At 41.9% G+C, this 26,147-nt stretch overlaps 4 protein-coding genes across 5 annotated transcripts; 2 read left to right on the top strand and 2 right to left on the bottom strand.

Annotated features, from left to right (window-relative positions):
• Positions 1 to 18: 18 nt before the first annotated feature.
• Positions 19 to 3,622, top strand: Mms19 (MMS19 nucleotide excision repair protein). The gene is made up of 6 exons (XM_020958537.2): positions 19 to 371; positions 436 to 819; positions 892 to 1,241; positions 1,303 to 2,751; positions 2,813 to 3,235; positions 3,287 to 3,622. Exons 1-6 carry the CDS (start codon positions 287 to 289, stop codon positions 3,476 to 3,478), a joined length of 2,883 nt encoding a protein of 960 aa, XP_020814196.2. The 5' UTR covers positions 19 to 286; the 3' UTR covers positions 3,479 to 3,622.
• Positions 3,623 to 4,069: 447 nt separating this feature from the next.
• Positions 4,070 to 4,921, bottom strand: rtp (MORN repeat-containing protein retinophilin). The gene is made up of 3 exons (XM_020958273.2): positions 4,854 to 4,921; positions 4,493 to 4,787; positions 4,070 to 4,405 (listed from the first exon to the last, which is right to left on the bottom strand). Exons 1-3 carry the CDS (start codon positions 4,879 to 4,881, stop codon positions 4,138 to 4,140), a joined length of 591 nt encoding a protein of 196 aa, XP_020813932.2. The 5' UTR covers positions 4,882 to 4,921; the 3' UTR covers positions 4,070 to 4,137.
• A 367-nt stretch (positions 4,922 to 5,288) lies between these two features.
• CtsF (Cathepsin F) lies at positions 5,289 to 19,828 on the bottom strand. Of its 2 annotated transcripts, XM_086831777.1 has the most exons (6): positions 19,404 to 19,727; positions 10,788 to 11,210; positions 7,086 to 7,216; positions 6,118 to 6,864; positions 5,871 to 6,052; positions 5,289 to 5,809 (listed from the first exon to the last, which is right to left on the bottom strand). In XM_086831777.1, the coding sequence occupies exons 1-6, from the start codon at positions 19,485 to 19,487 to the stop codon at positions 5,544 to 5,546; spliced, it is 1,833 nt and encodes a 610-aa protein (XP_086687903.1). In that variant the 5' UTR covers positions 19,488 to 19,727; the 3' UTR covers positions 5,289 to 5,543. The 2 variants fall into 2 exon arrangements, with proteins under 2 accessions (XP_086687903.1, XP_020813754.1); XM_020958095.2 differs by lacking the exon at positions 10,788 to 11,210 and having other exon boundaries at positions 19,404 to 19,828.
• A 1,029-nt stretch (positions 19,829 to 20,857) lies between these two features.
• Positions 20,858 to 23,236, top strand: LOC110188500 (uncharacterized). The gene is given in 5 exon segments (XM_020958231.2): positions 20,858 to 20,999; positions 21,067 to 21,318; positions 21,580 to 22,082; positions 22,084 to 22,676; positions 22,740 to 23,236. Coding segments are annotated over 4 exon segments (1,734 nt in total). The 5' UTR covers positions 20,858 to 20,999; positions 21,067 to 21,110; the 3' UTR covers positions 23,170 to 23,236.
• Positions 23,237 to 26,147: the final 2,911 nt, after the last annotated feature.

The raw sequence follows: 26,147 nt of genomic DNA, 5'->3' as shown, positions 1-26,147 counted from the left end.
TATTTGATTAGAAATCTATTTCTTATACCTATTTTGTAAATAATGATATCAAACAATTAAATACGTTTGAATTGCCTAAATTTAAGCATATCTTGTTTTTATAAAAACCAACCAAGCTGGCAGCACAGCTTCGGTCGAATTAATAGAAAACAAAGACCACTGTGAGGCCGATCTGGCAACTCCAACCTATAGATAAGGCCGCACGGCCAGTCATCTTAACATTTCGGCTTAACGTGCATTAAAACATTTATTAAATTTAGACAACACGCCAGCGACGGTTACCGAAATGACAACGCCCACGCGTGCCACCCTCGAGAAGGCTCTGAAGAGCGACGAGAAACTCCTAAAGGGTTCCATCCAGATAGCCAAGGGCAAGTTTCAGTCGCCCGCATCATAACAATTCTCGCTTGCTAACCCTACCATTGTTTTCTCCAGACCTGACGGCCAAGGTGTACGACATATCGGTGCTGGTCGAGGAACTGGGCTTCGCCCTGTCCTCGCCGGACATGGAACAGCGGGTGGCAGGCACAAATATGCTCTCCGCTGTGCTTGTCGCCCTCCCGGAGGACCTGCTCGAGGCGCGGCAGCTGGAGTTTCTCAGCACCTTCTATATGGACCGGCTGCGCGATCACCACAACGTGATGCCGGCCATTATCGACGGTATAGATGCTTTGGTTCACATGAAGGCTCTGCCGCCTTCTTATGTTCCCCTGATTCTACAGGCATTTTTCGAGCACACCACCTGCCAGTCGCAGACGCGTGGCGACCGCTCCAAGCTGTTTAATATTTTCAAGTACCTGACGCTTAACTTCAAAACGGGTGAGCTTGCTTTGTTAATTGAAAAGCCACTAAACTCTGTAGAACGATCATAAATCAATCTCTTTTTAACAGAACTGTTGTCGATGACCGGTGACTTTGTCTATGGCCTGATCAACTCCATTGACGGTGAGCGAGACCCTCGGAACCTGGACATCATATTCAGCTTCATGCCGGAGTTCCTCTCCACGTATCCATTGCTGCATTTGGCCGAGGAGATGTTTGAGATCTTCGCCTGCTACTTTCCCATCGACTTCAATCCCAGCAAACAGGATCCGTCAGCTTTAACGCGAGATGAATTGGCTACTAAGCTGACCAATTGCCTGGTGGCGAACAATGAGTTTGCCGAGGCAACGGTGGTGCTGGCTGTGGAGAAGTTGGAGAGCGAACTACTGGTGGCCAAACTGGACTCCATAATGTTGCTGGCAAGAACGCTTTGATCACATAAATCAGATCCTAAAATAACTGATTTTTCTTTTAATATAGCACCAAGCTGCTGTGAAGTTTCCTCCATCCGTTTTGGAGCCGCACTTCGACCAGATCTGGCAGGCGTTGAAAGCGGAGACTTTTCCCGGCAATGATAACGAGGAGATCCTGAAGGCATCTCTGAAAGCGTTGTCCGCACTTCTAGAGCGCGCTTCTCATTTGCCCGATATCAGCCACAGCTATCAAAGTTCCATCCTGGGTGTGATTCTGCCCCATCTGAGCGACGTCAATCAGCGCCTTTTCCATCCAGCCACCGGTATAGCCTTGGTTTGTGTCGCTGGCGATGCACCATATGCAGCGGATAAGATTCTCAATAGCTTCCTGCTTAAGCTGCAACAGGCCGGAGATGTGACCTCCGAGCAGCGGGTCAAGATTTATGGCATAATTAGCCAGGTATATAAGCTATGTGGACTGAGGGACTCGCTACAGAAGTTGGATGTTACTATACGTGAAGCTCTGCAGGAAGATGTGATAGCTTCGTTACGGCTGATTGAAAGAGAGGATTTCGATGCAAAGTTGGAAAATCTGGAGCTTCAAAAGTCAGCGATTTCAGTGCTCAACGAGAGCGCTCCGATTCTCAGCGAAAAGCAGCGTGCCTTGGTCTACAAAGCCCTGGTTCAGCTGGTCAGTCATCCGTCCATCGATCTGGATTTTACCACACTCACAGCCAGCTTGGGTGCTCTGCAGCCCGTGGAGTTTCAGTCGAACTTTATTGACGTCTCCGTGCGCAACTTTGAGATTTTCTCCAATTTTGTCAAGCGGAAGATTTACACCAACTTGTTGCCTCTCTTACCTCAAATGGCATTTACTCAGCGCATTTTGGATCTGATTATGACGCAGTCGTTTAAGGAGGCAACATCGGATCCAGTGCGCCTCCTGGCCCTGGAAGCGCTGAACCAAGTTTTGACCCAGGAGGACCAACGCTTCATCGTGGATCTGCAGCAGGAATCAAATCTGCTACACAAGCTCATAGAACTGGGCCAGAACACTGAGAACCTGTCGCTTCAGTCACTTGAGCAAATTGCAGGCGCCCTAAGTCGCATTACCCAACAACTGCCCCTCTCCGAACAGAGCGCCATCGTTAGCGAGTACTTACCGGGACTGAAGCTGAACTTATCCGCTGATCTGTACATTACCAAGGGTCTTCTCGGTTATCTTCACAAGGACATCAGCCTAGATGATCACTTTGAACGGCTGCTAAGCGATCTGACACAGCTCTCGCTCAACACTGATAATGAGCAGCTGCGCGTGATCGCTCACCATTTGCTATGCAGCTTAGTCAATAAAATGGAGAGCAATCCGGCCAATAGGGGCAAGGTCAAAAAGATCACGGACGAGCTAAAGGTGGCCATTAAAAAAGGTGATGTGCGAGCGGTGGAGATTCTGGCGTGGGTGGCAAAGGGACTAGTGGTGGCTGGATTCGATGAAGCGGCCGACATTGTGGGTGATGTAAGTAATAATTAAACTTTCCTAATGCTTTGAAAAGCAATACATATTACTTTACTTTTAGCTATCAGATTTGTTGAAGCATCCCAGCTTAAGCACGGCGGCCGCCTTGGGATTTGACATTATTGCTGCCGAGTATCCAGAACTGGATCTGCCCGTGGTCAAGTTCTTATACAAGCAGAAGCTCTTCCACACCATCATGGGCAAGATGGGCAGCAAGCTGGCGAACTACTGTGTCCACCACCTGAAGGCCTTCGTTTATGTGCTGAAGGCTACGCCGCAGGCGGTAATTAAGCTGAATATCGAGCAACTGGGCCCGTTGCTCTTTAAAAGTCTAGAGGAGCACAACGAGGCGCAGTCGCTTTGCATTGCCCTTGGGATTTGCGAGAGGTTTGTGCAGAATCAGGACCCGTACTTCCAGGGGCACTTGGCCCATCTCATACCCAGCTGTTTGGAGCTGTCCAAGTACAAGGCGCAACACACAATGGTAAGTGGTTTTACAAAAGTCTAGACTTAATTTACATCGAAATCCTTACAGCAAGTTCGCATTGCGGCGCTGGAGTTGCTCTACGACATTACCAAATACCCCACCTTCGTACTGCTGCCCCACAAAGTGGATGTGACACTGGCCCTGGCCGCCGCCTTGGATGATCCCAAGCGTCTGGTGCGAAATACGGCGGTGAAGGCCAGGAATGCATGGTACATGGTCGGGGCAGCTAGCGGGAATTAGTCACTAAACAAGTAAATTTTTGTTATTATTTTAAAGTCGATAAGCGAACGCACAAATTCAAGGGTCTACCAAAATAAACCTTTGAATAATCTTTAATATTTTGTAACTCATTACTTTACCATATATTCCTGATATATGAAGCAATTTGAATTTGTTGTTTTTCTTTTATTTAATTATTGTTGTTGGGATATTTGTTTAGAAGTTCTTTACACCCTTGCGGGGTATAATAATTTAATTCGGAAGCTTGCAAATCTTTGAAGGAGTCATTTCTGACCCTATATATATTATTGATCAGCATTACAAGCCGAGTCGATCTAAACAAGTCCGCGAGAAAATAATTTTTTACCGACTTTTTCAGAACTTTATAAGGGGCTACATCGTTAAAAATGTCAAAAATGTATCAAAATTTTAAGTATTTTAAAATTTTAAACTGAGTATGCCGATTTATTAACCTATTAAATAGGAGCAAAGAATAGCTTTCCGAATTGAAATTAACGCATTTTTGGCTTAGTTATGATCGATTTCAAATTCAAATTTCCTAATCTTGTTTAAAAAGGCAAAAGTATACATACAAACTTTGACTACCCGTACTTGGATTTCTTCCTTGTTTATTAGTTTCTTTATTTATCCATATTATCCGTGAATGTGAGTGTATTCTTTCAGTAAGGGTGATCGCATTGGGAACGGGCCATCAGGGCACATTTTTGGGCTCGCTGGACAACCTCAGGACAGCGTCGTCTTCTCATAAAGCGGCAGTCTTGGAAGAAGCCTTCGTTTCTAGGAAATCCGTGCGTAAAGTCCTGGAACGTCAGCAATCCCAGGCCCCAGATCTTTCCACCGCGGAACTCACCCTCGTATTTCATTCCATCGGCGCGCCAAAAGATTCCGTTGCCATGAAACCAGCCCTGATGGAATTCGCCTTCATATCTGCATTAATAGACAGTCGATTATATAGCCATAGACGTGGATTAAATAATAGAGGAATGCATTCCCGTTTTTCTAGTTGGCACTGACTTTGCTCCATCCGGGAACCAGAGGCAGCCCACTCCCTGGCTGAGACCCTCCTGGAACTGGCCATCGTAGCGGGTGCCATCGGCGAACTGCAAATGTCCAATGCCATGCTTCTGGCCCCGCTGATTCCATTCGCCGATGTAGCGACTGGCGTCCTCGTATCGCCATCCGCCCACCTTGACCGCTCCGGCGCTGTACTGGCTCTGGCCACCATGACCCTGGTGGTGGTGCTGTCCATGCTGACCCTGTTGGTGGTGTTGGTTTTCGATCCGTGCCGTGGTCACTCCCACGCTGCTCACTAGTATATGGTGATTGGATATGGAGTTGTTGCATCTAATCCTTCGGCCCTGGGAGTCCTACTTACTGTCATCATCGTAGTCGTCCATAGCCATTTCTCTGCTCACCGTCCCCGAAGCGATACAAGCTGCTACTGAGCTTTGCTTGTTCCGCACCAGAAACCAACCATACGTTGTTTGGCTTCCAATAGGGCGACGTCCCTGGTCTAAATCTAATTAGCATATTGCACTTTTGTGCATTGTGATTGAATGCAAACATGGCAATATATGTTCATTTAGCGGAGAAGAAAAGGGAATGTGAGCATAATTTATGGATAGATAGTACCGGGGAAAAAGTGCTAGCTAGGAATGTATATATATCAATCGAAGAAATCTAATATTAACAAAAATATAAGTGCAATAAGCATTTTTCTGCAATTTAACCCTTTTTCTTTCCACTGTTTTATGGCAGTACTTGCATTGCTTGGATAGCCATAGAAACACACGTAAAATATACGATTCAGTTATTATTCTTGTACAATTTATTTTATTCAATTTATTAGCGGATTATGAGGGATGCAGATTTATTGTGTGAGATTACAGATGTCCAAAATGATTATACTGTTTATGCGAAGCATTGAAACTTAACGATTTTCTCGTTGCGTCGTTTATAGAACCTTGAAAGGGAGGTTGTACACAAAGTTACTGGTTACTCAAATATTAACCTAGATATAGTCGTAAGTGTGTGTATATATATATAAGATGGTGTCAAATCAAGTCTAAGCGAGCACAGCCGATGTGGCCATCTCGGCGACGCCACAAGTGTTGTCACCGCGGTAAACGCGATAATAGCCCTGTTCTCCCCAGCGCGGACCCCACGAGTTCTTGACGATCCAATAGGGCAGGGTCTTGTGGAAGTTGGGATAGTCGGAGACGCCATAGCCAACAACCAGGACACCGTGGTCCAGGTTCTTCTTGGAGCACAGAGCCTTCCACGGGTGAGAGACGCCGCCGCGATAGAACTGCATTGCATTGGCATTAAGACCTATAAAGCGATAATAATTATCCTTGAATTTTAGAAGGTAAATCCACCTAAATCTACTTACCAATCGAGATGGGTCCGTTGGCTACCAGCCACTCTTGCATGGCGGTCTCGTTGCCCGCTGGCAAGTCCACAAAGCCGGAAACCTGGACATGGGACATAGTCTTGTTGAAGTGGCATTGATTTTTCTTGGCTTTGTAGGGATACTCCGCCTCGTACTCCAGTCCGCCAATATCCTTGATGGCTCTGAGGGCAGAAAATCGATATTTATTCTATAACCAGAAATGGAAACTCAACTCTGTTATACTTACTTGTAGGCATTATCCATAAGACCACCGTTGCAGGCACTATCGGTGGTATCACAGTCAAGGAGCTCCTGCTCAGAGAATTCCTTAAGTTCGCCGTATTTCAGGGCGTACAGACCCTCGATGTTGCCCGTCACACTGAAGGCCCAGCAAGAGCCGCAGGATCCCTGATTCTTAACTTGGGTGACGGCGTTCTTTTTGCGCCAATCGAACTCCTTGGGCAGTTCGCCGGAATAGGCAGGTACTGCAGCCTGCGCTCCGCCGGTGGCCTTCGCCGCATCCCGCTGCCACAATCCAGTGCGCTCCTTGTACTCCGAGCTAGTCATGTCCGCGAACTCCGTGATGCCGTACTTGGCACTGCCCATTTCGTTTGCGTTGAGTTCCTCAATCGTCTTCAGGTTCTGGCGGAAGATGCGCAATCGCATCTGGCGCTCGGCAGTGCTCACGTAACGCCGGCCGAATCGTACCTGGAACTTGTGGAACAGATGCTCCACCTTGTCCAACGCCCGATGGCTATGCTTCTTGTGAGTCTTCTTCTCGGCCCATTCGACGGATCGACTGTGACGGGCCTGGACCACAGGCTGGTTGCGGCACTTGAAGGTGATGTCGTGCATCGGAGTTTTTGTCCATACTTGCGACCAGATCTCCACTATGCAGCGGTGCTGTGCACCAGAACCATCGATTAGGTCCGCGTCAATGCGAGTCAAGGTGCCCGACACCACTTGACGTGAAGCTGAGTAAACTTTCACGATTCTGGAATATATGTATGTAAGCAATGTGTGAACAAAAATGTTTTATGCTAAATTGGTTTTAATTTTAATTAATAACTGTCTGTCTTTATCAGCGAATTTTGTTCAAATTTAAAATAAGATCAACAATAGCATGCAGAACTGAATACACATATTGTAAAGTATATATTTTGTGATCTAAATTATTCAAAAAAGTATGGTAAAATAGGTGATTATTGTTCTTACTGGTAGTGGGGACCCTCGCCTTCAGTCAGTTTGTTCAGTGAGCCCTGTAGCTGTGCCTTTGCCGCCTCTTCATCGTATGGCTTAGGTCCACCCAAGGGTATGTCATTCAGGCTGCGTCTGCTACGAAGGACCTGGAAGATGAGAAAGAAAATATAATATTTTCTAATTTTCATAAGTGCTTGTCGGATACAAATCCCCCATTTGAAAAAGCTCTTTTGATTGTCTACATGGCTGAATTGCTTAATTTACCTTGTTATAAGCAAATAATTATCAAAAATTATAAGTTGTATAGATTTCGTTTGTTTTATTAAGCTAGACCTCTTTCCTGCTATTAACGACTTCTGAAATCTTGTGCTAATTATTAAAGACGAATATACTCATACTCATCCATTACAAACAGACAGGCACACCAGATGTCACCAGAAAGTGTAGTGATATGATTGGATGCTACAAAAGTCACACATAAAGTTCAGGCGAATTCGAATGCAAATGAAACAAGGACAGGTCTGAATTTACATTACCAAAATTGACGGAACGACACATACCGGAATGTAAGAGGAAAGGTGGCTGGAAGAGTTGCGGCAAGGAAAATGGCATAAAACCCCCAAAAGGCAGCCTCCTGGCAGTTCTGGCATAGGAATGGGCCAACAAATAGCACCAGCAGTCACATGCGACCCATAAACCCATTCAATGCCGAACACAAAACCAATTAAACCAAACATTTTGTCTTGAAATTCGTTTGCCGGCTGGCATCGATGATGGGCGATATGTTGATGCCATTGGTGAAACTTGGGTTCTTTGGAGCCGCATCCGGACCCCCGACACGGGGACCCGGGCAATGTCAAATGTCTGCGCAGGCTGACGATGTCGCAAGGCTGACAGCAGAGTGGTTGCGAAATGCGGACTGCAGGTGGAGTCACACTCAAAATATTTTATGGCCCACAAAGGCAACAAATCAATTTGGTTAAATTTACCCCAGAATGTGGCAATAATTTTGGTTTTTTGTGTGTATTCTTCTCTCTTACGGTACCAATTTTAGAAATCAAAATAGTAATAGTTAAAAGAGGCTCCTGAAATAGTCTTTCTGATGCAATAACAGAAACTAGAGGGGGAAATATATCAATGACAATCGATTTAAAATCTATTTTAGCATTGAAGGACAGAATATTTTTAGTTTCAGCTGCACTAATACAATTTTATAAACCTGAAATATTGAAATTGATTTATCATTTTCAAATAAAATTTACAAATGTTTATTGTATTTTGTGAGGGAAAGCGGCTTAAGTCCGTCAGGAAATGCCGTGGCCAAACAAATTTTTGAGTGCAGGTCATCTAGATGGCGACAACAATACCGAATGAAATGTAATGGTTACGACGTGTGTATAATTAAAAGTACAGGAACAAAAACAAAAAAAGCAGGGGCAAAAATACAACGAAAGAGCAAGCGAGCCAGGCTCCGATGCGATTCCCAGGCCATCCTTTTCGATGTGTGTGCAGCCTGTGTCCAAACATGAATTCATTAAGCCAGCTGCCTCTCCCCCGACATCCATTTTCCGCATCCTGGCCCCACTCTGACTCTGCATCCATCCAATCCCACAATACCCAACCGAGAGCTGTTAATTCAAATGTGTATTTCAATAAGAATTATAACGTAAATGATGTTTCAACGACCCTGGGGGCACAGTGGTACTGATGCCAAGGTGGACGCGCTTAATGTGTATGAGGTGTACTGAGGTGTGGTGTGTGTATGCGAGTGGGTGTGTGTGTGTGTGTGGTGCGCAATGGTCCGTGAAATCCATTCGGATATATTGACAGTTAAGTGCTGAACGCGAACTCGCTGAATGCTGACAGTTGGCGTAAATCAGCAATGCATCTGAATGGCTCTCATTTTCAAAGAACTTAATTAATTTATTCTACGATTTTTGCAATGATTTTTCGAGTGGCTCATTAGGAGAATCATATGGATCGGAAGCGTTAGGACAGAATATTTCAATAAAGTTGAACAAGTCGGAATTAGATTGTGAAATGCTAAAATAAGTATAAACAAGAATATTACTTTTTCATGTTGGAATTAGGTATCAATTAGGTTACTTCATTGGAACTTGATTTAGAAAAACAGTCGCTCCTATAATAAAATATTAAGCTTATCATAATGATTTCCAAGGAATTTACCATACAATATACGATACTAAATTAGCATTGTTTTCAATTGCAAATATAAAAACTCAACATGATCCCAGAGAAACTTTAGAATTAAGTTTTTTATGATAAATGATAAAAGTTTCAATTCATTATAAACTATAAACTAATTTAAATAGATTGTCCAGCATACATAAACAGAATTCTCTTAAGTAGTCTCCCAGCCAGGCCATTAAAGTTGCAGATTCTGTACTTTATTATATATTTATTTATTTAACCCCTTAAGTTCAGTGGGGCAACTCAAGTGGAATGTGCCCAGTCCCACCCCAATGACAAATCATTTTGGACCCACTGTGTGTGAGTCAACCCACCAGAGTCAACCGCTGTAAAAAGTAGAGCACAAGGATAATGAGAACACTTCGTTCGCACTTTGTGTGCTGCTGCCGCTCTGCTCTGTCGACACCACACCACATTCACCCAAAGAACCACCCGCCCACCCACTTAACCTCTCACACATACACTTAACACTGCGGAAAGGCAGCCCCTCAAGACATATAGACAGGTGCAGATGGCCCCTCCTCAGGTGGGTCCGTGCTCGGCCTAAGATACGGCCGGGTTAAACAGATTGCGGCCGTAATTTGAGAGCGGAAACTCATTTGATTATTAAGGTGAAATAAGTGTTTGGCGGGGCGCCATAACGAGGAATCCCCCCAGCCCTATCTGCTCCATCAACCCGCACACCATCCTCATGGTCGTCATCATCAGCAGCAGCAGAGCAGCAGGTGAAAAGGCAAGCTTAAATAAATTCAATTAAATAACATTTTCCTTTTTTATTGTTCGCATTTAGGAGAGTATGTATAAAGAGTATTTATGTGTGTGTAAGACAGAGTCAACGGTGGATAAGGATGGGTGTGGGTATATGTGTGTGGGTATGTGTGTGTGGGATGAGGATGATAATAAGGATATTCATGACGATGCTGTTGGTATAGTAGTAGAAGTAGTAGTAGCCTCCACCTCAGGGTCCTTTTCCTTCGGAGTGGTCTCCTCCTGCTGCTGCTGCTGCCGCTGCTCCTCCTCCTTCTGCTCCTGCTCCTCCGCGTCCTGCAGAATCTCCTTCCGCCCCTGATGGTTCATTTCGAAATTATACGCACTCACCGATAGGAAATCATCGAGCCAACGTTTCTCATTATCATTGAGCTCTGTGGCAATTGTAGTGGTGGTTACACCCTCCTCTTCTACTACTTCGGGCTTTTTCTCAGCCTCTGCCATCTCCACCTTTTTTTCCGCCTCATCAATGCTTAATGCCGTGGTAGCCTCATTAGTCGATTCAGGTGCTGGCGGAGTCCACTTGGTGACTGTTATGGACGTTGATATAGGAGCTTCGGAATCAGCGGGAGGAGAAGCAGGAGCAGGAGCAGCAGAAGGAACAGCAGGAGCGGATTTAGTCAGGCTGACCTTCCGTTTAGTGGGTCCCAGGTTAGTCAGAATCTGGGATTCCAGATTGGCCATTTCCGCATCGGTCAGTTCGTTTCGTTGACCGCCATTGAAAATGCTGTTACTCACATATTTCTCGTTGAGCAGACGTGCCTTCTCCTCCGGATCACCACTGACCGTATTCTCCGCAGAATCAGTGCAGTTGGAGGTGACCAGTTCGCGGTGCTTGTCACCCCATTGGGTGCGCAGCCAGGGTTTCTCCAGGATGACCAGTCGGCAGATGGTATCCACTTCTGCGGGCGGCTTCACTTTCGTGTTCTCTGCATTAAGCAGGATCTCGTAGCGCACACCGCTGGTGATCTCCCGAAAGGCATCAATTATGTTCACAAAGTTCATCGAGAGGGGCAGAAAGGTCATGGCGATGTTCTGAACCCCAATCAGATTCGGCGACAGATACTCCCGCTCGCCAGGATTGAGGACATGGACCAGCTTGATCGGTGGCTCGGTTACTGCCGCCTGCTGCTCCGTGGTTGTCTCAGTCGCCTCAGAGCTCTATTTTCCGATGTTTCAGTATTTGTTTTTCGTGATGTTTGGGGATTTGTTGGGTGTTTGGGGGTTCGTGTGTTGTGGGAAAGACGAAACAGAAAGCAAAACACATATAAGGATACACACAAAGATTTTTTTGGTCTGAATTGTGGTGATGATGGATGGCACTTAATACTGATGCGGATAAGGGTAATGGTTAAAGCATATTCAAATGGGAATGTGCAATGTGTTTCAGTGGAGCAAGCAAAGCCTTGTGGGGGTGAATGTGAAATGGGAACCCACAACATATTACATATATTCAACCAGTTGTACAATATTATTAATCTTACAAAGGATTCTAGGCGAGATTATCATATTAAGCCTTTAATAATTAAAGCACGTAAATAAATAATTCCATCATTGCTAGTAAATGAATAATTCAATATAAATTAAGCTCGAAAGCTGTAGTCGAATGTTCTCGATTTTACAGCTAATCTATAATAATTGTTATTAATATTTCAACCTGCATATTTATACAACAAATATTTGTTATTTTCAAATTCGAACAAATAGAAAATTGAATTAGTTCGCTCCGTTCAATTTATGTGTGATTAAGTGACCCATAATGAGGGGGTGTAAGACCATTGGAGCAAAATTCCCATGATTTCAAATTCAGAAAAGCATTACGGTAGAGGGGATTTAGAGTTAATTATAAATGAATCCACCGCAGTGCATTGCCAGGGCATTAAATGCCTCAAAGGCTCCACCCAAGCCTCCCAATCAGGCTGCCACCTGCCACTGGCTGACCCCGCCTTAAGCCTAATGACCCCGGCATAATTGCAACTGTGATTGCGGTGGAGCTGTGGCAACGGAACGGGACATCACATGACCAACCAAGTCAATCACTTGCAAACGCATCGCTGGGCTTTTCCAGGCCGCAAAAACTAATTAACCGCCGTAACGAAACTGAAGCGACGCGATGCGATGCAAACCGGTTTGCATGTGTGGTGGAGCATTGCAGTCAAATCCATCGATAAATGATGACACTCCAGACCCAGACACCAGCAAAAACTCGATGACAGACAGTTAGTCAGTGAGTCAGTCAGTCAGTCAGTCAGTTGGATCGAACGGAGCGATGAATCGACAGATGACCACAGACAGATTTGGCTGAATAATTTAAAAAATTGAAATCACAAAAAGACAGCCAAAGCTGGCTTCGATTGCATCCAGTGCTGCTTCTGTCAATGCACTGGAAACAAATTCTCAAATACTCGATAATCGTAAAGTAAAAGCGGAGACTATAATAAAAAGATGCATAAGGACATACAGTTTGTATTTACATATTTCTGTTGGGCATCTTCATCATTTATTGTCTTTGTTAAGTTCCATTATGGTTCCATGACTCCAAAGTCAAAAGGTTTATAACACATCAAATTAAAATGATCAAATTGCGATGCGAAATTTTTCCAACATTTGCCTAGCCTTCCGTCATGTTAGATTAAAGTTTCAACTATAACCACTAACTAATAGCACAAATTGGCATTTATAAAATTGTTTCAGTAAAAAAGAAATATCCTTTTCATATAAAATTTTGTTGAGCGCAAGTGTCCATCTCAATTAGTCAGATTTAATACCACTCCATTCAGACCTAAGTGGAGCTTAATTTTTCAGTTCGAAATCCCATTTTGATTTGGCCAGAATTGGGTTATCTTCTTCGAGTGTATTACTGGTATTGCTGCTGATGCATTGCAGTTGACAGCAACAGCAGACAGCAGATGGAAAGCAGGGTCAGCGGGGAAAATGGGGGAATGGTGGGGGCTTGACGGAATGGAATACTTAGCGTCTTGCTGACGTTTTGGTCGTTCATCCTCATTGCCGCTGACGTCGTGACAAAAAGCCGAAAAATGCATAAAAACTTTTGACAGCGGTTGCGTCACTGCAGGGGACGTTGATGCTCAAGCTGATTATGTTGAGTGGGTGGGTTTTCGGTGGCATGGGTCTGGGAGATTGGCGGAGACACCAGAACTCGGAGCAGCCGGGGCTTGTTTTTCAATTAAACTTTATGGCATTTTAAACAACATCGCAAGCCATACCAAAACACGATGATGGGTTTTTAAGTTCTCCGCATCCAGCCCCCCATCATCATCCATGCCTGTAACTTGTTCTGCTCCTTCATTTCCAGCGGTTGTCCTGGCAACTCCTTGGCAAAAGAGCATCCAATTTATGCAATACTCAGTTTGGTCGTAAGCCTGTTGCCATCTCTTAATACACTCGCTTGCACTGAGCGCATTGGGAAGGTTATTAGTAACTGACACTGCCTTTTGGCATTTTCCGGTATTAACCAAGATGGAGGAGTTTGCCTTCGTTAAAAGGCATCCTATAACATTCAAAGTTCATAATTGAACGCATTCTTGGTTACGGTAATCACATAATAGGGTTAGTTTCAGTGGACCAAGAAACCACTAATTAAATGTGTGTATTTTAGTAAGTATATTTTAACGACACACTTTCCATCAATCAAGTAATACTTTGATCTGCTTAACTGCAACATTGCAACACCATAATCCCCCATTGCAGGACCGTGGCTTACTGAACTCTCGGGTAAACGCAAAATTTGCCTGTGCAAACAGTTGGGGGAAAATATTAAAAGCAGAATGCTCTTGAAATGAGTTGGGTGTTGTGCATTAAGCAGTGTTGAAAAACTTTAATTGAATCAACGGAAACATCAACGAGCAAACATGACGACGCCGTTGCAGTGCAGTCGCTGTTGCAAATTGCCAATTTGGCTTGTGTTGTTTTTAATTAAAGTTTAATTAAAGTGATTGGCTCGCTCGGCATACAAATAAATGCAACAGTAGCTGCGGCGGGATTTCGTCATTGGCAACTTAATTTTTCCACGCAGCCCATTAACATTTTGAAATCCACTTACGCACGACCTGCTCTCGGTGAAACCGCCGATGATCCCATCCCCACCCTAAAATCCGCAAACCGGTATTGTTGAAAACCGTTTGGATATAGTTTTTTTGGATCCCAATCTAAGTTTCAGTCACTCTCAGTGTTGTGTAACACACTTGTCTCCAAGGTCAAGTCGCAGCACTTTTGGGTTCGGAGATAGATGAGCACGTTTTGCGCGTGTTTTTGTGTTAATAAAGACATTAACCTTGGCAGGGGGCTTTTCACAGCTGCTTGCTGTGCCAACTGAATCTCATTTTAAGATGCTTTCTGGGTTAGCACATATAAAAAGACATTTCATTCATATTAGATTTTATCTAGTTTAAACTCTGAAGGGAAATTGATAAGGAAATTACAACAAAAACATAGATTCTATTTAATCTAGTTTCACTATTTGTATTTTTTTGTAAACAGTATAACAATTTGTTTTCTAATATTTACTTTGTTTCGTCATGGGTTTACAAACTTTTGCTGTGGTATTTGGTTTTCATTTAGTCATCGTCAGATATGAAGCATCAATAAAGGATGTACATATATGTTTTTTACGAGCTGTGTTTACAATTTTCCGACATAAATCGATTGCTATGCGACTTCAACATGGCTTCAACATTAAACCGAATTCCAAAAATGTTTTGCGGCTTCAATTGTTTGCAATATAAACGAAACTCCACAGTTTGCACTAACTAATAAGCGACGCTTTAATTTTAAATTCCGACCACGATTCTTGCAAACATCTTTGGAATGATATTAGATTTGTTCAGTGTTATCTGCTATCTGCCATCAATACACCTGCAGCTCTCACCCCAGCGTGCCAATAAACCCGACGTGATGCTGGCATGAAGCTCCCAGTCCACACAGTCAATAGATAGTCCCCCTAACCTTCGACCCCCAACCAGACTACTCATAGTTTTAAGCTTATGCATTAACCATCGCAATCCGAGTTTACTTACACCCGCAAAATTGCTCAGTGATGGCAGAAGCTTATAAAAATATGTAAATATATATTTATCTAAGAATTTTTTCGACAAATTCATGTTTTAAAAACTCATAAGTAAGTCAAAAAAATAATCGTTTTAATTCAGAAAGCTTTCCTATTTTAGTTTTTATTAGATTAACAAATGTGCATCCTCAATATTCAACATTTTAATTTTTTGGCAATTTCTTACAATTTTAACGATGTAACCCCTTATATTTTTTTTGAAAAATTTGATACATTTATTTTTCTGCCGAATATAGCTAGATCGATTCGTCTGTTGATGCTTAACAAGAATATATCTTATTTATAGGGTTAGAAATGACTCCTTCACATCGTAACAAGCTTTTAACTAAAATTATAAAACCCAGCAAAAGGTCTAAAAATGGAATAAAATCGAAAGGAATAATCTTGTAATATAGCATGAAGAATTTCTGAAATATAAACACATAACCGGAATCTGCATTATTCGTTCACAAGACATAAACTCGGTAAACAAGTTTTATGTGTCAAGATTATGTAATATTGAAAACGAGTAAGTTAAACAGGGAAATAAGATAAAATCAGAAATATGTTGCAACATGTACTGGGAACATGCATACCAGGCAGTGCTCTTGAAATTCCCAAGACGAATATAGAAAACTGCAATTTAAACATGATACGGTTTCTTGGTTGGGAAGTAAAATTAATACATACTAAAGTCTATTTTATAAGACTAAAATCGCTAGACCACTAGTCAGCAAAAAAGTCATCTTTAATAGTTAATACCGGATGGGATTGGATTTCATTATTTCCAGAAGTAAATCTATATAATTATAGTACGAAAGCTAAATAAGCTTACAGAAAAGTGTACACAATTTTAACAAAATATTTTTAAACATTTTGAAAATGTATATTTTCTAAATTTATCGTGTTCGTTGATATTCTTTCTAGTAATATACACAAGTAGCTAACATGACAGCACTAGGCCTGCCTGCTTAAATTTCCAATCAGACAATAGAGACGACACACTGGCACACACGTCCCTCACGTCGCATCTATCCCCAGATTGGCCACCCATTTGGCCAAGCTCATTATAAACTTTGCCTTCACAGCTCCCCTGGGTGCTAATTTGCGCCTTCTCCGTCGTCCTCGAATGGGGGTGTTGGGATCGGGACTCAAACTCGGATTGGGGGCGTGAAGTGGGAGTGATTGGATCTCGTTGTCTTGGGCTGGCCAAACCATTTAGTGGGTTCAATGGCGTAATTTCCTTTGGCATTTCTAATAGATGGCAAATCATGCTCAAAATTATACAAAGGACGCGCCAGACAAATGGATGGATCGATGGGTGGACTGGCTCGGAGTCTGCCGGAGTCAGCAAATTCAGTGGCTGATTTGCATAAAGTCAAAAGCTAAATGCGAGAAAGGAGATTTCGTTTGTGACAGCCCCCCCCCAAGACATCGACAGATTCACATTTGTCCCAACCCACTCTCTCTCTCCTTGTTTTTTCTCCTTTTGTTTATGTGTGTTGTGAATCATCCGATTTGATTTCCTAAATGACAGCAAAAACCCCTCAAACCACTCCACATACAGCCAGATATTTGTGAGACAATAGTGGCCATAATCTGGCAGCAAGTTTTCTGCCAATCTAGCCGCTGACTTGACTGAATGAATACGTATATTATACAGCTAAGTATGCACACATAAATATTTGCGAGAATTTATTCGAGGGTGTGTGGATATATCCGCGCGCATATATAGTTCCGCAATAATATTCATTTATGCAAATTTTTTTCCCATGTGCTCTTCCTAGTCTCTGTGTGTGGTTCGACATTGCTTTTCCCCTTTTCGTACATCTGTCGATAGAGTTAATTTTCAGGATACTACTACTACTCTACTCTATATAAATATATTTCCATTATCATGGTTAAGAGTAGGCTTACTTATTAGGTTGTACTACCTAACAAAGTCTAAAAATCTCTAATACTACACAACTCCAAAAAGAACTCTTAAAATACAAGCGGCATTAGTCATTGTTTTCAGAATTAAATAATAAGGATTTGATCATTCATATAGAATGAAATTAAGAAATAAATAGTATACATATTTAAATACTTTCCAATGTTAATTATCTGTAAAGCCTTCTTGCGATCATATTGTATAATTTTGTAGTAAGTTGTGTGATTCATGAACTAACCTATGGGTATCCCCAATTCGACATGTTCAGTCTTCAGGTTAGCTCGATTTATTTAAAGTTATTTTCATTTCAATGGCACGCGGCATGCGTCAAATTAAAATTCAACATTTGGAATGCGAATCGGTAAATAATTTAAAATGCCCTGCACTTTGGCTCCCTACATCAGAAAACCGACTGTGGCTGTGGCTTTAACTCGTTGAACCCTTTTTGACGTTACACATTTAATTATTTGCATATACAAATATTTTTGTTTGCGGGAGTATGATGAATACGGTGAGATTTTTTTCTGGTCTCGTTTTTGCCCTGCTGCCTGCCGCCTCTACTGGCAATTTAATTGATATTGATGACGCTGCTCCAAATGGCATCAGGCGGAAAGGCTAGCCGAGTTCTCTTAATGGGAGTAAAGGGGGTAGCAGGCGGTGCTCTTCAGTCATTAATCTGGCACATTACTTTGTGGCATGCAGGGGGTTTCGGTGGTCGGTCTAAGGGGTGACTGACTGGCCACTAGAGGGGCATCACAAACAGAAAGTTTAATTTATTTAAATTGAAATCTGTTACCCCTCTGAATTATTGAACAGTTAATCACAATTTGGATTCTGTGTTTCAGGTTCTCGCCGTTGTGTGTGCTCATAAATTTGCGACGATTCCTCGGAATTATTAATTTAAGTTGATATCATCAATTATTGGGACCTCTTCTGCGGTGACCGATTTCGTCATATTTATCGTAGAGTTTTTGGGGAAACAATTTACAATGCATAGACGTGTCATGAAATTGATAAATCTCTTCTCATCTGTTAGGTTAGTAAGTGTAACAGAAAAATGATTACATAAGTAAATACTCTGTGATAAATTCAATATCAATTAATAGCTATTTAAAGCTTCAAAATATAAAACTGAACAAGCCTCACAAACTTGGAAATAGATCTCAAGAGAGATAAAATTCATTGATTACAATAGATCATTTTAACAAATGCTATATAAACATTATTTGCTCGTCAACAGTAAATTTATTGTGATTCTAGTAAATTATCACTTATAGCTGCCATCTGAGATTGTTATTTATTAGCTACCAAGAAGCACAGACAGTTTTTAAGATGAATTCGTTAGCCCAAGGCAATTTCCTATGTGATTATATGAACTTAAACAAACACTTTGCTTAATCGACAATAAATACATACATACTTCATTAAAATATCTTCACAATACTTATTTCCATCGTCTTGTGTTTAAAAGAAAATAAACCCACCAGTTAACCCAAATTGAAAATACTTTATAAGCAATTTTGGTGATTGGGCCAAGTATTATTGCTTGAATTATGAGGGGTAAACGTTAATATTGAGGGTGAAATTTCCAGCAAAGGGATGAAGCCACCCTCGTCGTCGAGTTATTTTCTTTGTGTCTTCACATTATTGCTCCGTCTCAACCAGGTTAAATAAAATTGATTTAAGGTCGAAGTATATGAGAACCTATAGGGTTAAACAACCCGTGACAGAAGCAGCGCAAAATTCTCTCACGACAAATTGAAATTTCCAGGTCCGTTGTGTTATGAAGAGGCAGCACATGAAAGTCGCAAATTGAAACGCAATTTCAGCGCACACAAAGGAACTTTAAACCGCTTGGCGAGCGAGTGAGAGACCCATTAAAAACGCAGATAAGAAACAGTAGCAAAAATAGCATTAGGGTACAAGGAGGATCATATCATCAATGGGTACTTTCGGTCACGGCGATAGGGAAGCGCAGCAACTGAATAAACAAAGGCGAGCGCCAGCGCCAGAGACAGGCACAATAAACCTAATCAAAGCTACTAAAAACGAGAACAAACAATGGCCCGCCAGCCAATATGGCGTACGTGTGTAAGTATAGGTGATATGGGAAGGTGTAGCTGTGGGTGTAATCATCCGTGTAAGTACATGTGTGTTTGTGTGTGGCAAGCAGGGTGAGGAGATAGTTAACTGTAAAATTGCATATTTATCGCCTAATGGTGAGCCGTTATCCCAACCGCATATCCTGGCTATCAAGCTTTAGTGACTTCAAGGGGATTTCGTTAGCTTCCGCACAAGCGTTAGATGTCGAAAGTGTCGTTGCTGAATCATAACAAAACAAAAACAGCGCACTCACCTCTCGCTCCTCTGTCAGCTCCTCGCCAGCTGCTTGGCCCAAAAGCAGTACCAACGCAACTGTTGCTGCCGCGAACAGCCTCATGTTTGCTAGTTATTATCTGTGTTTGCCTCTGCTCTCCGCTCACCGACGTAATGTTTTCCGATTTTTTAACGGCTCGCGATGACGTTTACACAAGACGCGCACAGGTGAAATGCGGGTGTTTCTTTTTTTTACTATTTTTTATTTTTGCGCTGGGCGAATTACGCCGCCCGAATGTTTGTTGGTCTTTGGCGAGCTGGAGATGGCCAGATTTCGATTCAAGGTGAACGATGACATGAAAAACATCGATGACACTATTGATAATGGCGATGTATCTGAGATCGGGACTATCGATATTTTTTATAATCTGCGTTTAGATTTTTGAATTTTTTATTTCTGAATGTTTAGTAAAATTACATATTTATCGTGTATAAAAAATAACTTTCTTGAGACACCTGTGTTAAATCAAACGCTTTTCTAGTTTCTTGAATAACATTCATATTACTTCTTTATTTCTGTTTTTTGACGTGTTGGTGCGCACGAATTTAAACATTAGAGAATAAGGTAACGGTTTCTTTTTTTAAATCACTAATCTTAACTGTACTTTTTATCATTTTTAAAGCATTTTTAAGTATTAAAATCAAAAGCAAAATTCAATAACTTATTTTAGAAAACACATTTTTTGTACATTGCCTGGCAGCTATAAAAAGCTTTGCACTCACACGGAATAAGCTTTTAATGGGTCCTGAACTAGCTGGATTCCTAAAAGCCTTCTCTGCAGCTCCACTTTCACAATATCTTGCGACCTTAAAACATATAACTATCTATATACTGCCTGTTAATGTAGAAATTTTTAAAACCAGTAATTATTTTATATGGATCAATTTTGGTTTTGATTTTAATTGAGAATTATTACAATTCCCGTCTTAATATCCTTCAGGGTCGTTACACCTCTTATTATTTTACATCAATGTCTTCACCATGTCTTAAACCTTTTCTTTGTTTCCAACTTACAATGCTTAAAAGCTAAATGCAGCAATTTTACCTGTTTTACAATGACCCATTTTTGCACACAGGGTTGTTTTAAAGAATGAGAGTGTCTGTGATGCGTGGAAATAGCTAGAGATTTAACAAATCTCTATATTTTATAGCAACAAGAAATTAAACAATGGTCGAGTGGACTCGAATATGAGATACCTTGTACTTTTTCCTTTTTTTCCTTTACTTTATATATAAATTTAAGTCTACAGCTTATATATATTATTTAAAGTTTATTGTCATATGGAATTGAAGTAGTTAATTCATTTCTGATCAAATGAATATAAAAGTGATTTGTCAACATTTTATTATATTTACGTGAAACGTTATTAAGAGTTTAACAAATTTACTTAATTCATTGTAGTTGGCTTATAATGCCTACGTCTAATCTTAATCAAACCCACTCTCATCCAGACTAAACCCTGCGGCTGCGCGGACGAGGTGTATCCGAAACCAGGACATCTAGTTTGCTAATCGGTGTGTGACCTGACGAATGGTGTGCCCAAAACGGAAGTGCACAAAAACAAACAGTGCCAGGTAACCGCTGGCAACAACTTTAAATAGTGCTCGGTATTGATAAAGCGCGTTTGCAACAATTTTCCAGCAGGCCAGCAGTATTCTGATTTCCGCACTTCCGCCTGTGGCAGTATGAGCTCGCACTATCTCAATTCCTGTGTGAAGGTGCCCATTGATCCGTGCAACAACTGTCCAGCTCCAACCTACAATCGACCCAAGCTCTGCTCGCTGGGAGGAAAGAAGCCTTCAGATAACGCCTCCACTGTGTTACCGGAGACACCTGCCTGGAGCAGTCAGATGGGTATTAGATCCCTGGCCAAGTTTTACGACAGTATACCTGGTGAGTTAGCTAGATGTGGAAAACTGGGCAGATATTGATAACTTTTCAATAAGAAATAATAAGGAAAGCAAGATAAGATATATGTTATGTGGGAAGCTATCATAATTAGTCCAACTCTTTTATGATATCTTGGAGCCTCCTCCAACCTCTTTTAATATATTTAGATACAATTATTGTTGGTTTTGAATTAAGAATATATAGATCATGCTAATGATAAAACATATGTATTAGTATACATATAATAAATTCCTTTGTTTCAAGACTACAGTGATGTGAGGCACCTGCACCAGGCGGAGTTCTACTCCACGTTGGAGAGTTTGCGCAGCACTAGTCGTGAGCTGCGATCTCAGCCAGTTGCGGGGTCAGCATCCCGACCATCTACAGCTTCAATTCCACCTACAGCTCCCCCTCGTGAGCGATGTGCCAGTGCCAGCAGCAGCATCTTGGGACATGGCAAGTCCAAAAAGCGGTCAACCAAGGGCAAAAAGACGAAAAAGCCTCCACTGGTGCTGGGACCACTTCATCCTCCACCTGTTGTCCCCGAGACCCCTGACCCCGAGGATCGTTGTGTGACACCAGCTGTATTGCATACCCCTAGTTCCAGTTGCCTGAGTGAGGAGTACGACAAGTGCCTAAGGGATTTGAGCCGACTAAAGAGCTTTAAAGAGGACTACGCTGTGGAGGTGGCCGACTTCAAGAGATCCCTCAAGAGTTTTGAGGCGGAGTTCCGGCGGAAATCCAAGCCCACCTGCAGCAAAAATGCTGACTCAGACGCAGACTCACAGCCAGCCTCCTGCCCGTTGTCATATTCCTGCTAATCCTGGCCAGCACACGGCGGAACGGGCCAAGTGTCGGAGGGAGATGTTGCGTAGGTCTTTCAGTGTCAACGATATCGGTGGAACTGCCACGGAATCGGAACCTCTGAAATCGCCTATAAAATCCGCAAAGCCTCTACTCAGCAACTATTTCCCCACATCCAAGGAGGAACATGTGCCCAAGATACAAATACAGTCACCCACCGCCTCCTCGAAGAGGAGCAGTAGTGCGTCCACACTCCTGAGAGGCAGAGGAAGACGCGGACGGGGTAGGAAGCCCAAGCCGATACCAACCAAAGTGGAGGAGAAGCCACTGCCAGCGGTGAACATGTTTCATTTGCTCGGGGAGCCGCTCCAGAGACGATCCCCTAGTGTGTCTCCCTTACATCCAGTTGCGCGTCCCAATCTGGCGGCCACCTTGAGAGCTGAAGTTTCCCGGAAAAAGGTCAAGGAGTTAAAGAACAACTGCACTTTTCACGATCCACGGCCGCAATTCGATTGGGAGGTGCGGAAGACGCCGGCCTGGAAGTCGTTGTCCTTAAAGTGAGTATAGTGATTCTTTGTTGGGTTCCAAATTAATACACTTTTCTGCTTAATTTCTCTCAGCGAATCCCACAAGGCCCTTTTATCCATTCGTTTGGCTACTCGGAAAGCGGAGCAAGCACTGCAGGAGCGACAATATGAGCTTCATATGGAGATGATGCGGAACCGGGTGAAGTCCGCTCCCCTGCTCCTCGAAGGACCCACGTTTTGGGGTCCGGAGGTGGGAAAACTGAGCCACAGCTGCCGGAGTGAGGGTATGCGCCACTCTTGCGAGGGCAGTCGTCAGCGGCGGAAGAAGAAGTCCGAATGCTCTGTGGCTGATGCAGAGACCAAGCTGGATCAACTTCGTAAAATCTATGGCTCGGAGAAGTCCTGTTCGAGACAATCGCAAAGGAGCAAGCGATCCGCAAGGAGGCCTCGGGAACAAGTAACGGAGACACCGAGTCACGACAGTGGCGATGACCTATGCAGCGTGGATAGAGCCTTCCTCTAGAGAATCACCTTTATTTATCAAGAATTTAGACACAATAAATGTATACCTTTTGGATTTCCATACGAGATTATTTCATTACCGGCTATTACTGTGCTTGTTCATAAGGATTGTTGAATTTATGTTTAAAATCCTTAGCAGGCAAGACCCAAAAGGTAGGTGAAAATGCTAAATGTAAAACAGTTTCAACAACTTAAGTGCTGGTTTTTAAACATTGCGCGCTCGTCGTTACCTTTATTATCTGTCTATCGATAACACTTACCAACACTGATTTTGTTAGTATTTAATTGATCGAGATTCAAAATTGAATTGCAGTATACTACCAAAATTCCTGGCATTTTATTTGTTTTGAAAAAAAGAAACATGTTTAATATATGATTGTTGATCTTAAATCTTTTACAATTAGGGAGAAAAATTCGGTTAACCTCATAATAGCATAATAAGATATATTGAAAAGTAACTGACCCACCGCACACAACTAACATGTCGGCTCTACTTTCTACTTCGGGCTTGGGTTACTTCGGCTCCGACTGGCTCTGAGCTGACCAAAAGACCAAGTCAGTACGTAACCGCTGCTGCTGCGAATCGGACGTGTTCGGCAAACCCAGTTCACGTCATCCGTCGTTTGGGCCATAACAAAAACACGTTTACGAAACTCTCGACGCTATCGCCGTCGTCATCTCGTTCCGGCCCGCGCGCGTAAACCAAGTCAACAGAGAAGCAAAACAAGCAGCCAACCCAGCTAAAAGCAAAAGTGAGTGCAGTGGGATATAGTTTTGGCCATGTTGGGTACTGTTGCTGCAGTAACCGTGAACTGGCCGTAATAAATACGGCAAATTGATTGCAATAAGCGGGACTGGCCAAAGTGGATTGTAATTGCAATTACCAGGATTGGACCACAAAATACGTTTAAATGTATTAACCGCACACACGCACAGTTCCAGCCAACAGTGCCGACTGCAGTATGAAATGCGCGAAGGCGCCCATAAAAATGGCAATCGCAAAGGGGTCATTCTATTGATTTTCGGCATTATTTATTAATGGACTTCGACAATAAAACTGCTTACAAAATTCGCAACTTCTTCGTCAGCCAACCGCCCACAGCCAAGCTTACGCTTTTGCTAACAAACAGGCCCAGACACCCAAAATAACCCAAATCTACACAGAGACAATTTTTAAAAATTTGGAAAACTTTAGTGATTAGTGAATAAAAATGAACAAAGTAAATAAGAATTTGTCAGTGCCTATTTAAAACATCATTACCTAATTTCCATTACTCCATTAATAAATAAGAAGACTAATATCGAGAAAATTCGTAATTAAATTGATATAGATTCTTGTAAATTGATTCCTATATTATTTTATTTTATTCTTATATATACATAAATCATATCGGTCTGATATAATTTACAAAACTCGAGACTTGACTATAGGTCAGATTAAAAACAAAAATCGTTTACTGAATAATTTCTCGTGATGAACTTGAAGCTTCCAAAACGATCTATGTTTGATTAAAATAAAATAATTTACTTGAACAATTAAGCTATATGCTAATATAAATAGAAAAATACATTTTCAATCAAGAAGTTTATGAACTTAATACCATTAAAAATGTGTTATTTATATAATACCTAAAATACTAAGTAAATTACATTGAAAGGCAAACCATTTGAATACTATTATTTCGTTTATAAGTCACCATCTGTAACATCCGTGCTCTCTTTAAGATTTGATATCACCCTTCTTACCCCATTTCTCGCAGTGCATACGTGTGTGAGGCGTATGTAGCTGTAGCTGACAGCTGCCAAGTGCCAGGAGCTTGTCGTCAACAAGTCTATCAAAAGCACGTTTGTCATTTTTGTTGCAGTGGCCCCAGCTAGCAGGTGGCGCCAACCCCCTGCCACCCCCTGGCAGCCCAGCTACCCCCTGGCCGCCCCCTCACTCGCCTGGCTATGTACTAAGTGTGCCAGTGTGTGTGCGTGTTTGGCTGAGAGTTGCTTTTGTGTGTTCGCCAATTGGAAGTTTGTTTGAAACTACATTTTATGCTCGTTCTGTCCCGCTCTGGCGCAAGACCCTTTTTCCCATTTTCATTTGCATTTTCCCCGTCTCGCAGCGAAAATCAATTGTTATATGCAATAAACGCAAGACAAGCCAAGCGCTGCGAACCAGTTTTTGTAGCGGAGCCAAAATCGTTTTTTATTTTTTTTAGCTTACATAAACTCGCGGTCAGAGTGTTTGTTGGATGTAAAACAAGTTTATCAAATTATATACAAATACATTATTTTCCCTTTGTTTTTTAATTATTAATTGAAAAAAATATAGAAAATAGTATCTACCATTTATTATTCATACTTGTCATTTTATTGTCATTTATGTGTATAATTAATAAACTAAATAATTAAATTTATTTTAAAGTCATCTGTAGAAATTTATTTGGGCAAAAGAAGCTTAAAAATTACATTTTCTTATGTTTTAAAATGTGTAATGCTTTTAGATTTTAGAAAATTGAAAAAGAACATTCTTGCCACATTTTTTGTATCCTTATCTCGAAGGTGTTGTTAAAAATTGTTAATTTATAGGTATTTTTTATCTTTAAATCCTTGAAGTGTTTTATAATTTCAGTCAAAAGCTTTAAGGGGGTAGACCACCCTGACATTTTTTAAAAATGTAATTTTTTTTTTTTAATCAATCTTGATGCTGATATTCTTACGGTCATTTTAAGACATCGGGCTTAAAAATATCTCGTTACTTGTGGATTCTACAGCCATTAGAAGTGAGCGCTGCCGGTATACCGTAGAGTACTTTCTTTATCTTCTTTTGCGTTTTTCTCAAAACAACGTTTTTTAAAACGGTGTACATGATTTCTCAAAAACCGCCGGACCGATTCTCTTCAAATTTTTTACACAGCTTCTCTATAATGCCCTCTATGGCATGACGTAGGATATGTTTTCGATATGTTTTTTTGTTTTAAAGTTATAAAT

This window comes from Drosophila serrata, unplaced genomic scaffold, assembly GCF_035046125.1.
Source record: "Drosophila serrata isolate PLE 108 unplaced genomic scaffold, ASM3504612v1 contig_241, whole genome shotgun sequence".
NCBI classification, from domain to species: domain Eukaryota; kingdom Metazoa; phylum Arthropoda; class Insecta; order Diptera; family Drosophilidae; genus Drosophila; species Drosophila serrata.
The sequence above is the reverse complement of the archived record's forward strand: the minus strand, read 5'-3'. Positions and strand labels throughout refer to the sequence as shown.

Bases quoted from the DNA above. Each gene is read 5' to 3' on its own strand.
- Mms19 (XM_020958537.2), top strand. From the start codon at position 287: ATGACAACGCCCACGCGTGCCACCCTCGAGAAGGCTCTGAAGAGCGAC. The intron at 1,242-1,302 runs GCAAGAACGCTT...CTTTTAATATAG, and splicing joins TGGACTCCATAATGTTGCTG to CACCAAGCTGCTGTGAAGTT. The intron at 2,752-2,812 runs GTAAGTAATAAT...CTTTACTTTTAG, and splicing joins CGGCCGACATTGTGGGTGAT to CTATCAGATTTGTTGAAGCA.
- rtp (XM_020958273.2), bottom strand. From the start codon at position 4,881: ATGGCTATGGACGACTACGATGATGACA. The intron at 4,788-4,853 runs GTAAGTAGGACT...ACCATATACTAG, and splicing joins GGACGACTACGATGATGACA to TGAGCAGCGTGGGAGTGACC. The intron at 4,406-4,492 runs GTCAGTGCCAAC...CTATTAATGCAG, and splicing joins TGGTTCCCGGATGGAGCAAA to ATATGAAGGCGAATTCCATC.
- CtsF (XM_086831777.1), bottom strand. From the start codon at position 19,487: ATGAGGCTGTTCGCGGCAGCAACAGTTGCGTTGGTACTGCTTTTGGGC. The intron at 11,211-19,403 runs GTGAGTGCGCTG...ATCGGAAAATAG, and splicing joins AGCTGACAGAGGAGCGAGAG to AGCTCTGAGGCGACTGAGAC. The intron at 5,810-5,870 runs GTAAGTAGATTT...ATCGCTTTATAG, and splicing joins CAACGGACCCATCTCGATTG to GTCTTAATGCCAATGCAATG.